The sequence below is a fragment of the Arvicola amphibius genome, chromosome 2, assembly GCF_903992535.2.
Source record: "Arvicola amphibius chromosome 2, mArvAmp1.2, whole genome shotgun sequence".
Lineage (NCBI taxonomy): Eukaryota > Metazoa > Chordata > Mammalia > Rodentia > Cricetidae > Arvicola > Arvicola amphibius.
In genome coordinates, this window is record NC_052048.2 from 31649044 (window position 1) to 31663173 (window position 14130).

Here is a 14130-nt window from a genome sequence, read left to right on the forward strand (position 1 = left end):
CTATAAGGTGCCATTCCCCTGCATCATCAACACCCTCCACCTGAGACATTTCCATCTTTATCAATGTGTGACTGTGTGTTTTCTTCTTTTTAAATTGCTGCATATTCTTGGGTCATACATATCACTACAGACTTAATCGATCATTCCCCTACTGGCGAATGTTCAGCTCAATCTCCAGTTGTGTTTGTTTTGGATATTACAAACAGCACTGCCAAGAAGCAATCTGCCATCTGATATATGTCTCCTTCAGTCACTGGCAGGTCCATCTCCAAAATGAACAGGTCTTGCCTCACAGAAAATGAGATTCTGTATTATGAAGCAAATATGAATGAGCCTAGCCTGGAAGTTTGCCTGGGTTGCTGTGAATGCTGGGCTCCCACACAGAAGCAATTCTATAGGATTCCATACTCACAGAACAAGAGAGAGCCTTGCGTTTTCCAAGCACATCAATGGGAACATCAGTTGTGTGAGCTACATCAAGTTGCAGAAAACCCTTTAGAAGTATTAGTGTTGCCTGGTGGGAGTCTCAGTTGTGGGGTTGGTAAAGGAGCTACTGGCCTGTTAGTACAGCCCAGAGATTTCTCTGAAGGCAGAAAGGGAGAGAAGTCAGACATAGAGGGAGGCAAAGATTGGCTATTAAGGAGTCAAAAGTGGCCCAAGATAGTTTTCCTCTAGCTCTGCAATGCTAACTCTTCAAAACAAAGTTCTAGTCAGCTGACCAGCCCTGTAAAACCCTTAGAATAAGGGCGGCTTTCTTTTCTGAGGGCATTAGTTCACAGTTGTGCTGGGTAAGCATCTCATCTTCTGCATGCAGAAGCCAAGTGATGCTTTATGTCTATGACACTGAGAAGGCTAATTCTGAGGAACTGATAAGCGCGAGGTTTAGCAAGCAAGAGAGCAGTCTTCGGAACAGAAAGCTTGTTGGTGAAATTGTTCAGGAAGACATCCTTTATTTATGCCAGTTTTACCAGCTATTATGATCTCAGTCTGCCTTTTTCCTCCCTCTGCATCTGACAAAACATTTACATGTGACATATAATAGCAATACTACTCCTCAAGTTAAAATAATTGAGAACACAGCCTAAAAGGAGAAAAATGCAACAGATAAGAGAAGCAGGCAGCTAACGAACCAAAAAGTCTTTTTTTTTAAATTCACTACAAATATGTGTAATTTTTATTTGTCAATTAAATAAATAAAGGCATTAAATAATTAAATTAAAAATAACTATTTTTAAAATCTTTTTAGAATTTAATTAAAATAGGATTACATCATTTCCATCCTCTCCTAAGTCCTACCCCTCCAATGTCTGCCCATCCCCCAATTCAGAACCTTCTTTAACCAGTGTTAATACATGTGCATCTAAACAAATCAGCATATAAATACAGCCTGCTGAGTCCTTGTCTCTGAGTACAGCCTGCACCTTTTTGGTCTAGGGCTGACCACTTGGTATTGGATAGCAAAGCAAGAGTTTCATCTCTGGGCAAGACTGCCTCTCTCTCTCTCTCTCTCTCTCTCTCTCTCTCTCTCTCTCTCTCTCTCTCTCTCTCTCTCTATCTCTCTCAGCAGTTGTTAGTTGCTTGTGAGACTTCCCCCAGTCTATGTGGGGATGTCAATTGTTTTGGAGTTGTGCTGGTTGTTTTTAGACAGCTGTGTCGTTGGGATCTCATGGGTGTAGCTTCCCTGTCGTAGCTAGAAGGGACAATCACAAAGAAGACCTTGTAGTATTCTGACACTGTCTTTCTGCCCCTTCTCCTGTGGTGCTTCTTGAGTCTTAGGTGCTGGAGTTTGGAAGATATATTCACTAGGGCTGGATACCACGTTCATTTGTTTTCCTATTTGGGCTAGTTTTGACTTTCTGTAATGGTTTCCTTTCCATGCAAAAGAGGTTTTTGATGAGGGGTGAATGTTACACTTGTCTGTGGGTATAGAGGTAAGTATTCAGAATGCCATTAAGAATTATACTGGTTTGAAAAATTAACAGTAATACAGTCTCCTCTACCTATGGTCTGTGATCTCCCTAGCCAAGTTGCAGTTGGCTAGGTTTCCATTGCCAGAAGTGATTTCTTTTCTGTTAGATAGGCTTTGAGTCCAAGTAGACAGCTGTTGGTGTCTGCCAGGTGTAAGTACTACTACTGCCCCTTTAGGGATATCTTGCATGATGGTCATTGTGGTTTATAGGCAACCACAGCTGTTTAAGATGACTGACACTTTCCTTACCTTGTGGTACCATGAAAGCTAGTCCTCCGAGGCATGCTTTTGGCTCCTTTCCAGCTGAAATCCTCCTAGACCTATGTCCAAAGGGCATGGCGTCCTCAACAATTAGGATTTACTTTTAACTTCTGGGAGGCAACCAAGTACAACAGCAACAGCCCATATTGTTTTGAGAACTCTCTTTGATTTCCCAATCACAACTCAAAAGGCATTTCTCATTCCTGGTACTGGAGTTTTTACTAGCTACTCTTCAGCTCTTGGGGAGAATATTAGCACTCCATATGGTGCAATTTCAAATATTGCATGTTTTCTCTTATATATGGCTATTAGGTTTTATGTAAATATGAATGCTTCATTTAAAATAGACACAGATGTTAAATAGCTCATAGGAGATCAGTGGAAGGAAGGGCTCTACCAAGGAAAGGGAAATAGAACATGGTGTTATGGGTAAAAAAAGGGGAAACTAAAATAGATTTAAATGAGGAAGAATATGGAAATGCATAGTAAAGGAGGGACTATGGGGAGGATCAACTAGTGCTAAAGGCCTTTTGAATAGCCACATGGAAGTTTACAACTCTCAAAGCTTCCTAAAGAGATTTAAATGGAGTTATCATATAATGGGGGAGACAGTGCCACAACTAGACAGCATATGCTACTAAGTAAACTCCCAGTCTCAGGAATGGGTTACATCTTGTTGAGTTATTGGCCAAAGAGGACCTACAGATATGCCCCCCACAAACAATACAGGCTATTGCCAATGCTATTGGTTACCCTCCAGAACCTGACAGTAAGTTCCTGTTGCTGAAGACACCACTTACTTATGTCATCATATGTGGAAAAAGTGAGCTAATGCCCTACTGAAGCTTCAGTCCTACTGACCAGCATTCATAATATTAAAAGGTACAACACATGCTACCAGAGGAAAGATGGAATCATCAGTCTTACCCAGCAGCAAACCATGAAAGCCACAACGATGACCTGCTTTGCAAGATATAGTGGTACAATAATGGCATAAATGTTATGGAATAACCAACCATTTTTTTTAAAAGTTGTATCTAAGGCCTCTTCCATTATATGGAACCCACATCTGGACACTGTTAATGAAGCCACAAACTTGAGACTAGATAAGTCATGGGCCCTACAGAAAAGCCTACCACCATTATTCTGCTAAAAGAGCCTGCTGCTCCTAAAGACATATTGCTATATGTAATGATCTGTCCTGTCCCTTTAAGAGACAAGCCATGCCCACTCCCTCATGCCCATTCCCTCCCGGATCAGTCCACCGAGGCAGGCTGATCTTCAGCTTCCAGCCTGAGTTCCTTCCTCTTCCATCTCTCCCCCAAGAGGCAACTTCTGCCTCTCTCCATTCTCCCCACTTCTCTCCTTCTCCCCTCTGTCTCTGTCTCTCTCTGTCTCTCCCTCTGTTTCTCTCTGTTCATCCCCCTTCTCTCCTTACCCTCTCTCCCCTTCCCTTCCATAACCCACTAAATAAATATCCAACCTCACTTTGCATGGCGTGCCTATCCATGTCTCTGTCTCTCACCCGCCATGTGGCTCCCTCCCCGGGACCAGCTACCTTTGAAGACCTGCAGCATGGTCTCATGGCACTCCCATCTGTCTGTCTCTCCTTGTGGCCCCTGCAGTGTTTCTGCTGCTGCAGCCACTTGGGGATCCGCAGCATTTTTACTTAACCCATTACACTATACTCTTATATTAATGCATTACTCAACCCCATCAGAGAAGTAGATGAAAATACAGAAACACACGTACTCACAACTGGAGAATGTGAGACACTGGAATACTCAGTCTTAAATGGGATATCTTTATCAAACCCCTTTCCTCAAACCTCAGAGATCTACATGGAAGAGACAGAAAGAGCCAAAGGTGGTAGAGGACTCCAAAGAGACAGTGTCTTCCAGACATGAAAGGGTTAATGTTCATATGAACTCAGAGACTGTGGTGGCACACATAAGAGTTCTACAAACTCAGGCTGGATAAAATCCCAGCACAGAAAAGGGGAAGTGGGCACAAAGTCCCACCCCTAACCAAGATGTTATTTTAAATTAATACCTGCTCAGAGATGGAAATTAGTTTTCTCCAATGGAGTGGCACTGGGTACATCAACTGCACTGCAGGGCAGGCCTCATGCTCAGGAATAGTTGGTTAGCACAAGATGGGCTGCAGGTATTGCTTTGGTTTGGTGTGTGTGTGTGTATGTGTGTGTGTGTGTGTGTGTGTGTGTTCTACGGTTTGGTATCTCTTTTTGGTTTTGTTTTAAAGTTTTTATGTTTTTTTGAGAGAGAGAGAAAGTGTGTGTATGTGTGTGTGTGCGTGTGTGTGTGTGCGTGTGTGTGCATGTGTGTTAAAGCATGAATTTTGGGTAAGTGGGGAGGTAAGGGAAAATTTAGGAGGAGTTAGGGAAAGGGAAAGATATGATGAAAATATGTTATATAATTTTAAAATAATTTTAATGTAATAAAAATAAGATGGTCTAAACTGAAATAATCCATAAACACCTCACAATGTCTACCATTCTAAGTGTGAGAAATGGGAAGTTTATTAAATTTCCTTTATCTGACTTTCAAGTCTCTAGTTTTTCCATCATGGCTCTTTTGCATTTCCTTGGAGTTCTATTAAACATTTGTATTACATTGTTTACAAAAAGTAAAGAGTGCTTCCTGGCACAAAGATGATGTTCAAATAACTTATTGTAGAAAGAACAAACTTTGTCCTTTAAGAGACGGATGAGATCACACACTGATTATATCTTTTTCTGTTTCCTTGTTGAATTTTTATTATGTTTTGTGAACCACAATGTCTTTTTACATTGAATTGCACCATCTACATCTCCTTAAACGGTCTCCCTTCAAATCAGATGTCTTTTCTGCCTCTTCCTTATTTGGGTCTAGTTGTTCCTTGTGGTCTTCCTTCATGGAGTGTGGGGTTTTCTGTGTCCCCTCCCCTACCTATTTATGTCTGTGGGTTGGTTTGTCTGTATGTCTCATTCAGTGGAAAGGACATGGGTGTCTGGCTTCAGAGGCCAGCGAGAAGCTGTCTGACAAACTGTTCCATTCTTGTGCCATGGAGATATGTGTTTGCCCCTTGGTGTCATATCCTGAGAAAGTCGTTACTGAGCAGACAAAACAACGCCCAAATGCTGAATAAAACTCTTAAGAGCATTTGGGGCAGGTGCAGTGGCTCAGTGAGTGAAAGCTCTTGCAGAGTGAACCGGAGGGCCTAAGTTCAGTCCCTCAGTCACTGTGGGAGCTGAGTGGAGCAAACTAACTTCCCAAAGCCGCCCTCGGGTCCTGTTCCATCAGGAGGGGACTAATTTCCCAAAGCTGCCCTCTGGGCCCTGTTCCATCAAGAAGCTTTAAGAAACAAAGCAGCCCCCAGAAAGCTCCAACAGCACCTGCTGCAACCCCTGCCCACACCACAGTTGACCACAACATGCTGACAAAGGCTTTCTCTCTTTGTGCTGCAAACAAGCCAGCCTTCCACTGCAGCCAAGGGCCCAGGGACACTCTGAATTGTGGCCCACTTCTTATCAGCATCTTCCTGGATTAGGGATCAAACAAAGTACCTTATAACACCTACCCCCTTGGGGAAACACATAAGTAAAAAGCTGGCTTTGTTCTCCACTCTCCCTTCAGTTGCAATCTGGGATCAAGTTACCACTGTGGTGGTCAGTGTTACTAAAGGACCCATTTTCCTCTCACTCTCAATGATGTTTTGTTACTATTTTTGTTTGTCTATTTTTGTTTTTGAGACACAATCTCACTGGCCAGGAACTATTAACTATGTAGACTAGGTTAGCCTCAGCTCACAGAGATCTGCCTGCCGCTGCCTCCTGAGAGCTTGGATTAAAGACGCATGCTACCATGAATGGCCCTGCCTATCTATTTTTGGTTTTTTTTTTGGGGGGGGGGGCGGGTTTGGTTTTTTTTTTTTTTTTTTTTGGTTTTTCGAGACAGGGTTTCCCTGTAGTTTCTAGAGCCTGTCCTGGAACTAGCTCTTGTAGACCAGGCTGGCCTCGAACTCAGAGATCCGCCTGTCTCTGCCTCCCGAGTACTGGTGGCGCACACCTTTAGTGCCTATCTATTTTTGAACCAGCACTCAATGGTTTGCACACACCTACACTCACGTGCACTCACGCATATCGTCTACACACAAGTTAATAATAAATATCAATTTAAATAATAAAATGTGAATGCTGCCAGGCCATGGTGGCACACACCTTTAATCCCAGCACTCTGGAGGCAGAGGCAGGCAGATCTCGGAGTTGCAGCCTGGATCTACAAAGTGAGTTCTGGGATAGCCAGGACTACATATAGAAGCCCTGTCTCAGGGGGAGGAGGCTGGTCCTGCCTCAACTTGAAATGTCATGCTTTGTTGGCTCCCATGGGAGGCCTGTCCCTTTGAGAAGAGAGGAGGAGTGGATTGCGGATGGGGGTAGATGGGAGGTGGGGGGAGGGAACAGGAGACAGGAGGGAGGGGAAACTGTGGTTGGTATGTAAAATAAATTAAAATAAAAATGATAATAATAAAGAAGCTCTGTCTCAAAACAAACACAGTGAACGCTATCACTGGTGCATGTCTCTTTACCGGATCACTGAAAACCTCAGCTTGACCGGATCCCTTGGCATTCACTGCACCCCAGTAACTACCAGGCATGAAGAGCAATGTGTCTGATGCCAGCTGATGGGTGATTATGCAGTGCTGAAGACGCCTCTACTCAATTTTCCAAATAAGCAAAAACCATTTGTACCGCTATCCTTATTTTATGTTTATTAATGTGCTCTTAGTAAAGATCCCACGAACAATAAAAATAGAAGGTTTTCATAAAGTCTATCCAGAAAGGTCTAGAAGTTAGATCCCTGATTGGCGGCAGCAGGGACACAAATAGATTAAAGAAAAAATCAGCCACCTGCCAATCTTCCCCACACTCTTGACCTGGGGAGGTTTTTCTCCTACCAGTAGGGCAGTATGGCCCCCTTCTGGTAGCCCGGCCAAGGAATTCAAGGCTATTTCAGGACAATTACCCCTAAATTGAGGGCCTATCAGCCTTCTGATCTTTGTTCAAACTGACAATCCATAAACTAGAAGAAGGACACTCCTCAGAGGCCCCCAAAACTTCCAGCCATTGAGGAGAGACCAGATTTCTGACTGCGTCTTCAGACCTGCTATATTCCAAACTCCGCATTTATCAGTTTTCGTCGCTCCATTCCCTTTTGCACGTGAAGTTTCTTCTCAGGAATTTTCACCTCTAAGAGGGGCCGTGAGCCGGCGGAACCAGGCACGGCGAGGAGTGTGTGTAACAGTGGACACACATGGTCCTGCTAAAGGACTGACAGAGTCTGGATGTCTAAAATCTGCCTCCGCAACAGTAGCGTTAAAGGGAGGATGGTTGGGGTATACATGGAAACTCTGACCTCAGAATGGGCCCTTCAGCTTCTAAGTAAAGTGACTCATTCTCTCTACCCCAAATGATCGAACGGGGGTTTTGTTTTCTTTAGTTTTGTTTACAGCGACTGTAGAAAGGCTGCACGGATGGTGGCACTGACGGCAGAGTTAAATACCTCACTGCAGCCGGTGTCTGGCTTCTCTTTAGAGCGAGCTGCTTTGATTGCAACCGTCTCTAAACCTGCTGCAGGACAGATGTTCCAGGGAGCATTCCGTCAGTGGTCTGTACCTAGTGTTCTTTCTCACTTCCTCTATTGCCCTGTGATTCTACCATAAGGGCCTGAAAACTATCCCCTCCCCTAACCACCACACACAGAATCAGGATGTGCACTGACCAAGCTGGCAGGACGCTTGACACTCTGGTTGAGTTGTGGCATGAGAGCCTTAAAGCCCTTTTCCAGTGACCACCTAGGCCAACCCCTCCTAGGGTCTGTGGCTGTTCAAAGTCACCTATGTTAAGTGGGGTCTCTGGAGTTTCCTTCCTCACTCTTCTCTATGGACTAGCGCTCGTCTGCGTGTTCCTCGACTCTTTGGTATAAGCCAGTCTCAGATCTCCATGGTTGTAATCAGGCCACAGCAGAAGTGGTTGCCACAAGACCTTGGAAGAGGTTCTATTACCTCATCTTACAGTGTGTTGAGATTATAGTAGGAAAATTAACAGCCATGTAGAACTTTTTCTGTCAACATGGCAGCCTTCAGCTCAGGGCACCACCCAAAGGACCACCCTTCCTTTAACAGTTGTTTTTTTTTTTTCCCCCGCCTTTCTCGTGCTAGATGGATGGAGTGGAACCCGGGCTTTCCATTGAGCATCGATGCCAAGTGCCACAAGGATTTACCCCGGGACATCCAGTTTGACAGTGAAAAGGGAGTGGACTTTGTTCTGAACTACTCAAAAGCGTAAGTTTTAGGAAGTGCAGGGTGTGGGTGGCCCATCTGGTGGCAGGACAGGGGCTATGGTTAGAGATGATTTTGGGATCACGGAGGAAGACAGTGGAAACCTGTCTGCACAAGGCGAACTGCATGATCCAGAGGATGTGCTCGGAGGAGCAGACACACACCGAGACCTGTATCTCAACTGCCTGGACGCAGCTGTCTCCCAACAGTGGCAGCACTATGTGCTCAGGCCCGGCAGGGACTGTACTTACAATCCTCCATTGCCACTCCCAGTTCACTCCGTCTGTGGCCAGTCCACCTGAGAATGGCGCCCAGACTGTTACCTGGAGGCAGATTCTGTGGTGACAATGACTAGAATAACCATGTTGGTCCCATGACGAAGATTCCTGATCATGTTTGTCTTAGTGACCTCATGAGGTAGGCACTTGTCTTAGGAGACACCACAACCCAGGCAAACTCATAAAAGAAAGCATTTCATGGGGGCTTTTCAGAGGTTGGTCCGTTATCACCCAGGGAGGTCAGGGGTGGCACACGTGGTGCTGGAGAAGTAGCTCGGAGCTTTGCATCCTGATCCACAGGCAGAGAGAAGGAGACCAGATCCTGATGTGGGATCTTGAAACCTCAAAGCCTCCCCCACAACGGTGACACATTTCCACCAACAAAGACACAATTGTTCCAACAAAGAAACACCTCCTAATTGTTGTAATCCTTTCAAACAATTCCACTTCCTAAGCATTCAAGTATATGAGCCTATTGGGGCCATTTAAACAGCCACAGCACATATTGTCCCCTCTTTGCGTTTGAGGAACCTGAGATATAAGGTTGTTGGAGACCTTGCCTAAGGCCCTTTGCTAATACACACAGAGATATTGAACTCTGGGTTATGTGTTTGCATTAGAGTCACTGCAGGATGCTGGCACAATCATGGATACTGTCAAAAACACAGATCTTCAGCTCCACACCAAGGTTAGCAAGGACACCTTTTATACCATACTTTGACTCTTAGAGAAATTTTATAATCACACACACCTAGAAAACCCTAAATTCATGAAACCAGCTGAGCCTTGTACTCCCCTGAGGACTTTTAGCACTTCCCAGCGCCCAGCACGCCCATGGGCAGGTCTCTGAGAGTGGGACCCGACTATCTGCACACCTAGCAGGCGGCCAGGGCTGAGGACCACAGTTAGTCTCCCCAGTCTGGGTGTTTTCTAATTATAGCCATCCTTTTAGAACTTGACAGCTGTTATTGATCATTTCTGGGTAAGGGAACTGAGATTCCGGTTAAGGCCAAATACTTTGCCTATACACATTAAGGCAGAAACTGCGGTGGTCTGAGTGAGAAATGACCTATTGGGTATTTGAACTCTTGGTACCCAGTTGATGGTGATATTTGAAAAGTTTATCTAGGAGGTGTGGCCTTGCTGGAGTATGTCATTGGCAGTGGGTTTTGAAAGCTCAAAGTCTCACTCCTCTTCCCGTTCACTCTCTTGCCTTGTGCTTGCATTTGACGAGATGATCTCTCAGCTTCCTGCTCCTGGTGCCCGCTGCCATGTTGTTCCCACCATTATGTGTGGTGGCATTTCAATTGTATTTTAATAAATAAAGACTGCCTGAAGATCCGAGAGTAAAACAGTCCCACTGGTCAGCCTTACAGACCAGATTATGGTAACCCGCACCTTTAATCTCAGTAACCATAATGACACACATCTTTAATCCCAGTAACCATACTAGTTGCCATAGAAACTGGGCAGTGCATGCCTTTAATGATGGTGGTGCATGCCTTTAATCCAAGCCCTAGAGAGGATTATAATACAGGAGGAAACAGTTCTCAACAGACAGTCTCATTCTGAGATTCTGTGAGGCAGGATCGCCATTTCAGACTGAGGTCGAGGTAAGAGCCAGTGGCTGGCTGTTTTGCTTTGTAGATCTTCAGGTTGAACCCTAATTTCTGATCCTGAGTTTTTATTAATTGTGCTTCAATTATGGAGTCTAACACTATGGAACATGAATCAGAATAAACTCCTCTCCTGTAACTCGCCATGGTTATGACATGTTATCACCCTGGCAGAAAATTAACTAGGATAGTAGCAGAGAACGGGCTGTTGCTGTGAAGAGCCTGGCCATGTTTTCATTGTTATTGTTGTTGTGGGGTTTTGTTCAGTTGGCGGTGGGTCTTTTCATTCTGTTTTGTTTTGGACTGCCGAAGACTTTGGAGCTTGGGACTAGGAAAGCAGTTGAATGCTGTAAACAGAACTTAACACTCTGTCCTTATAGGAGCCTGAAAGACAGCAATGGCAAGAGAAATGCAGAATGTAGAGGCCTGGCTCCAAAGGTTGCAGAGGGAAGCAAGGACTTGCACTGCAACTAGGCTAGAGGCCATTCCTGTGACATTCTGGCTGTTTTCTGCCCGTGTCCTGAGAGCTTACCTAAGGCTAAATTTAAAAAGAAATTGAATAACGTCTTTGTAAATTTCAAGACTGCATAATGCAGGTCTACAGAGAAAAAGAGATAGCCGCATAGGAAGGAATGTAAGTGTACAATTTGGAGAGAGAAAAGCCGTAGCGAGTTGAACAGCCACGGCATGTGTTAGAGGAGAGGTTGTACCTCTTAAGGAGCTGAGCACAGCTAAGGAGAGGCCTGCTGTGCACTGGAACAAGGGATGGGTGCCTAAAGGGAAAGACCCTACCCAGGCAAGTCTCCAGCTCGTGCATGAAGCCTGCAGAGATTTCTGCTCTAGAGAGCAACTGGATGAAGGAACAGGTGCTGGTGTGACTCAGGGGCTAGGGCTCATCCTAAGCTGGCAGCTGAACTTAGCAGTGTCCCTCGTGTGGTGCTGGCTTCAGAGGCGTGAAGGGGTTGTGGCTTCTTCCTCCAAGGTTTTAGAAAGCCACTAAAGCAAGGCATCGTGTGGCATGAGTATCCCTAGATGAAGACCGTGAGAAAGCAAGAGGTTCTGAGAGGTTGTTGCATCAAGCTGCACAAGTGTGGCCTGGGTTGCAATGGAGATCCAAAGACACTGGCAATGTCAGAGCAGAGAGACATCTGCCAAGGAGACTTGCGCACATAGATTGGAACCAGCACAGTAGAGAGATGTATGTTGTTGGCAGCAAACCTGAACGGGCAGAGCCATCTGAACCCTTTGACAGTGGGCATGGAGCTACACTGGAGTTTGCTCTGCTGAGTTTCAGTCTTTGATCCAGTATTTTCTCACTATGCCTACTTTGCTCCTCGCAGAATGGTAGTGCATATTCTGTGTGGCTCTGTGTGGGAAGAATGCAGTTGTCTTTTTGGCCTTACAAGGGTTACAATTAAGAGATTGCCTTGAGTCTCAGAAGAGACTTTGCACTTTTAAACAGTGGTGAGATTTAAAGGCTGTGGGGACCTACGGAGTCAGACTAAATGCATTTTGCATTATGATATGGCCACAAACCTGTGGGGACCAGGGAGTGGAGTGTGGTTTGAGTGGGAAATACCCTCCATAGGTGTGGGGGATGGTAATATTTGGTGGTGCTTATTTGGGGAGCTTAGGAGATGCAGCCTTGCCCCTTTGCTGGTTTGTGATCTACAAAGGAATGATGGACACACACAGAGGTGGCATTCAAAACACTTCCGGAGAGCACTGGCCTGGTCTCTTACACAGCTGAGATGCAGTAGGAAGAGCATCAGACACAGGCTAACTTCTGTCCTGGTCCCACAAGGCCAGCACCTGCTCTCTGGGGACTGCCTTGGACATGATCGGGAGGCACCTGAGTATAGAGGGAAATCACTCTGCAGAGGCGCAGTGGGCAGGTGAGGTGACCTGACCCTTGCTTTTCAGGATGGAGAACCTGTTCATCAATCGCTTCATGCACATGTTTCAGTCTTCCTGGAACGACTTTGCTGATTTTGAGAAAATCTTCGTCAAGATCAGCAACACTATTTCTGGTAAGAGGGCTCTTGGGGTTGTGGGGGTGGAGAAATTTACTTTTCTGCCCAAGATAGGCTGACATCCAACTCCAGCACCCTAGACAACATCTCACCAGAAGTCTCAAGGCTCTCAGGACCTTTTCTTTTCACAAATACATCATCTGCGGCTCTTCTACACAGAGCCAAGGCAAGACTGGCCTATTTCTTTTAAGCATTTATGTTAAAGTAGTATTGGAGGCTGAAGCGATTGGCTGAGCAGTTAAGAACTAATTCTGCCCTAGCAAAGGACTCAAATGTAGTTCCCAGAATCCACACTGGGTGGCTCACAACCACAATAACTCCAGGTACAAGGGCCTCCAAAGTCTCTGATCTCTGTAGACGCCTGCACTCAAATGTACACAAGCATACACACACACACACACACACACACACACACACATAGAAAAAAAATTTAAAAATTTAAAGCAACATTGGGTTCCTTTGGAACAGGAATTGTTTGGTTAGAGCCCTGACACTGTACTGGACAGTAACGGATGGAGAGCCATGAGACTCATTGTTCTTTAAGGAGGCAAGAACAGTTGGTTAAAGGTGCTGACCTCACTAAAGGACCAGGGATCTTGAGAAGAGTGGGTGCTTGGACCAGGAAGACTAGGTGCATAGTGACCTGTCAATAAGCAGCCACACAGTGGGAATGGCAAAAGAGAGGAGCCTGGGAGCCCTGAAAAGGAGTCCCTACAAAGATTTGTCCTCAGACATAGCCACGGGGCTTGCCCCACTGACCTACCTAGGGGGTGTGCCTTCCTATTCTCCCCACAGAACGAGTCAAGAACCACTGGCAGGAGGATCTCATGTTCGGCTACCAGTTCCTGAACGGCTGCAATCCCGTACTAATCAAGCGCTGCACAGAGTTGCCCCAGAAGCTCCCAGTGACCACAGAGATGGTGGAGTGCAGCCTAGAGCGGAATCTCAGTTTAGAACAGGAAGTACAGGTAGACCTGCTGGCTGGAGATAGCCAGTCTTTCCACAGAAGCCATTTCCTGTTGACCAATGCTCACTGATCCCCAGACTGCTGGTTTGCTGTTTGAGTGACAGTAGGAAATCAGAAGTTTCTTCTTTTTCCTGGCAGCAGCACCCCGTGCCAGGCACTTGGGCACTGTGCCAGCCACAGGCAGTCTAAGGAGGGGCTGTGTCTACAGCAGCCCCACAGCTGTCAGGGCTTCTAACACCCACATCAATAATTACAAGAGAGACTGTAGAGGGTCAGGCATTGTGACAGGTGTGTTCATATGTGGACATCCAAGTGTTACCTACTTTGCAAAAGGGAGGAAATGGGTTAAAGGAGGCTTTGCGTAGAGACAAAAGCAGAGACTGGTAGAAGTTGTTACTTTCTAATTAGAAACTGGTGCCCTCTGTGCCTCCCTTATCTATCCCCCTTCTCCCCCCTCCCCGCACCCCAAGCCAGTCTCCTGTTTCTCACTTGCAGCCTCAACCCTTCACTCTCAAGCGTTCCAAGGCTACCCTTGTTTTGAGACAAAAAGAATTCAAATGGAATTGGCTTGTATCTGATGGAGTCTTTCAGGCACTCCCACACTAGGTTTTTAAGGGATTTTTGTTTTTTTTGTTTTTTTTTCTGATAGTTTCAACAATAACCCTCA

At 45.5% G+C, this 14130-nt stretch overlaps 1 protein-coding gene across 1 annotated transcript in view; it reads left to right on the plus strand.

Moving 5' to 3' along the window:
* Window positions 1-14130, plus strand: part of Alox5 (arachidonate 5-lipoxygenase) — a 48296-nt gene that overhangs the window by 22357 nt on the left and 11809 nt on the right. Inside the window, exons 4-6 of the mRNA XM_038319527.1 lie at window positions 8450-8572; window positions 12387-12493; window positions 13292-13464. Coding sequence (XP_038175455.1) covers window positions 8450-8572; window positions 12387-12493; window positions 13292-13464 — 403 coding nt within the window. The remainder of the gene's footprint in view (window positions 1-8449; window positions 8573-12386; window positions 12494-13291; window positions 13465-14130) is intronic.